This window comes from Monopterus albus, unplaced genomic scaffold (genome assembly GCF_001952655.1).
Source record: "Monopterus albus unplaced genomic scaffold, M_albus_1.0 scaffold2493.1, whole genome shotgun sequence".
Taxonomy (NCBI): domain Eukaryota; kingdom Metazoa; phylum Chordata; class Actinopteri; order Synbranchiformes; family Synbranchidae; genus Monopterus; species Monopterus albus.
Genome location: NW_018130366.1, coordinates 1 through 1,772, shown reverse-complemented (window position 1 = coordinate 1,772; position 1,772 = coordinate 1). Strand labels below are relative to the sequence as shown.

Genomic DNA, 1,772 nt, shown 5'->3' with positions numbered 1-1,772 from the left:
TTTATTTTTCAGACATGCTCAGAGGAGGACTTCATCTCAGGAAAACACTGTTACAACAGGGGCCAGGCTACCAAGAACGCAGTTAGTAAACGTACAAACATCCAGACATCTTACCAATTACAAAGATTATAACTGACCTTGTGAAGCTGTGTGGTGACATGTGTTTCCCACAGTACCTGTTTGCAGGGGAACATCTGGACCTGACAGCCATGATGAACACTTGGACTCTGCAGAAAGGTATTCCTCTGGTAACTGTGACAAGAAAAGGTCCTCGTCTGCTGCTTAGACAGGACAGGTTCTTGAGAACAGTCCTGCCTTCTGATCCTCTCTGGCCCACACTGCAAAAGGGGTGAGCACACATGCACTCCCAGCTTCATAATCAATTGTAGGCTGCATGTTTTTGAAATACCCTCTCCTCTTATATAGTTTCCTTTGGCATATCCCCCTGACATACAAGACAGATGCTTCCAGCACCATCCACAGACACCTGATGACCACACAGACAGGTAAGAAAGCATATACTAAATATAATTCATATCTTAATCTTTCTTTCTTTTCTAATTATGCTGTTTTCGGCTTCATCTTTTAGACAGTATACACATAGGAGAGGAAGTCAGCTGGGTAAAGGTAAACACTGACATGACAGGCTATTATGTGGTTCATTACGAGGATGGTGGCTGGGATGAGATGGCCAAAGTGCTGAGGGAAAACCACACTGCTTTGAGCTACAAAGACAGGACACACTTGATACACAACGCCTTTCAATTGGTCACGTAAGCATAGATGTGTGTTTGTGGGTGTGTGTGAAAGAATGAGTTATAAAGTTTTATTTCTTTATGTCTCTAGTTATACATAAATAAAACATCATTCATTATCTCACCTGAAACAGCACCCAACCTTTCAAATATTCCTGTCTTTCTTTCTAAAGGGCAGGTCATCTGCCGATCAATAAAGCCTTAGACCTGATTGGTTATCTGCGATTGGAGACACACACGGTGCCTCTCCTCGAAGGACTGGGCTATCTGGAGACATTTTACCATATGGTTGAGAAAAGGAATGAGCTTGACGTAACCCACAGTCTGGGAGTAAGAAGTCAGGACTGCACAGTTTGCATGATGTTCAGCATCACCATGAAACTAAATTAATGTGAGATGATGTTTCTCTGTGTGTTTTTGTACAGATGTACATCCTGCGATTTTTCCGTGCTGTCATTGACCAGCAGACATGGAGCGACAGCGGCTCCATGTCAGAGCGACGGCTGAGGTCAAAGGTCCTGTCATTGGCTTGTCAGCTGGATGACCCTCCCTGTATAGAGCGTGCACGTCAGAGCTTCAAAGACTGGTTTCAGTCCAACGGAACACTAAAGTCTGTCTAAATCAACACACACTGTTAGCGCTCAACAACTGCTGATATAATTCACATAACCAACAGCATTTCCTAGTGATACTCTGGTATTTCACTGTGTTCGTCATATGCATATCTCTGCCTGTGTTGTCTAGCTTACCCACTGATGTGGCAGAGACGGTGTATTCAGTTGGAGCTCAGGATGACCACGGCTGGGCATCACTCTTGCACACATACAACATCTCCCTCTCTGAAGCACAAAAAAAGAAAATCCTGTTTGCCTTGACTTGCAGCAGAGACACCAACAAACTGCAAAGGTTCATCTTCTCCCTGCAACTTTTTTTCTACACAGTTAATGCTGCCATCATGTGGCAAACACAGAGTATTGTATCACACTGCTGCAGCCAACACATACTGTTATTTTCATT

At 43.7% G+C, this 1,772-nt stretch overlaps 1 protein-coding gene across 1 annotated transcript; it reads left to right on the top strand.

The window, feature by feature from the left end:
• Positions 1-15: 15 nt before the first annotated feature.
• Positions 16-1,726, top strand: LOC109954001 (endoplasmic reticulum aminopeptidase 2-like; the record flags this gene model as incomplete). The annotated part of the gene is made up of 7 exons (XM_020589434.1): positions 16-81; positions 174-349; positions 427-506; positions 590-773; positions 929-1,085; positions 1,181-1,365; positions 1,500-1,726. Coding segments are annotated over 7 exons (1,075 nt in total), but the record flags the coding sequence as incomplete, so codon positions are not given.
• Between the last annotated feature and the right edge of the window lie 46 nt (positions 1,727-1,772).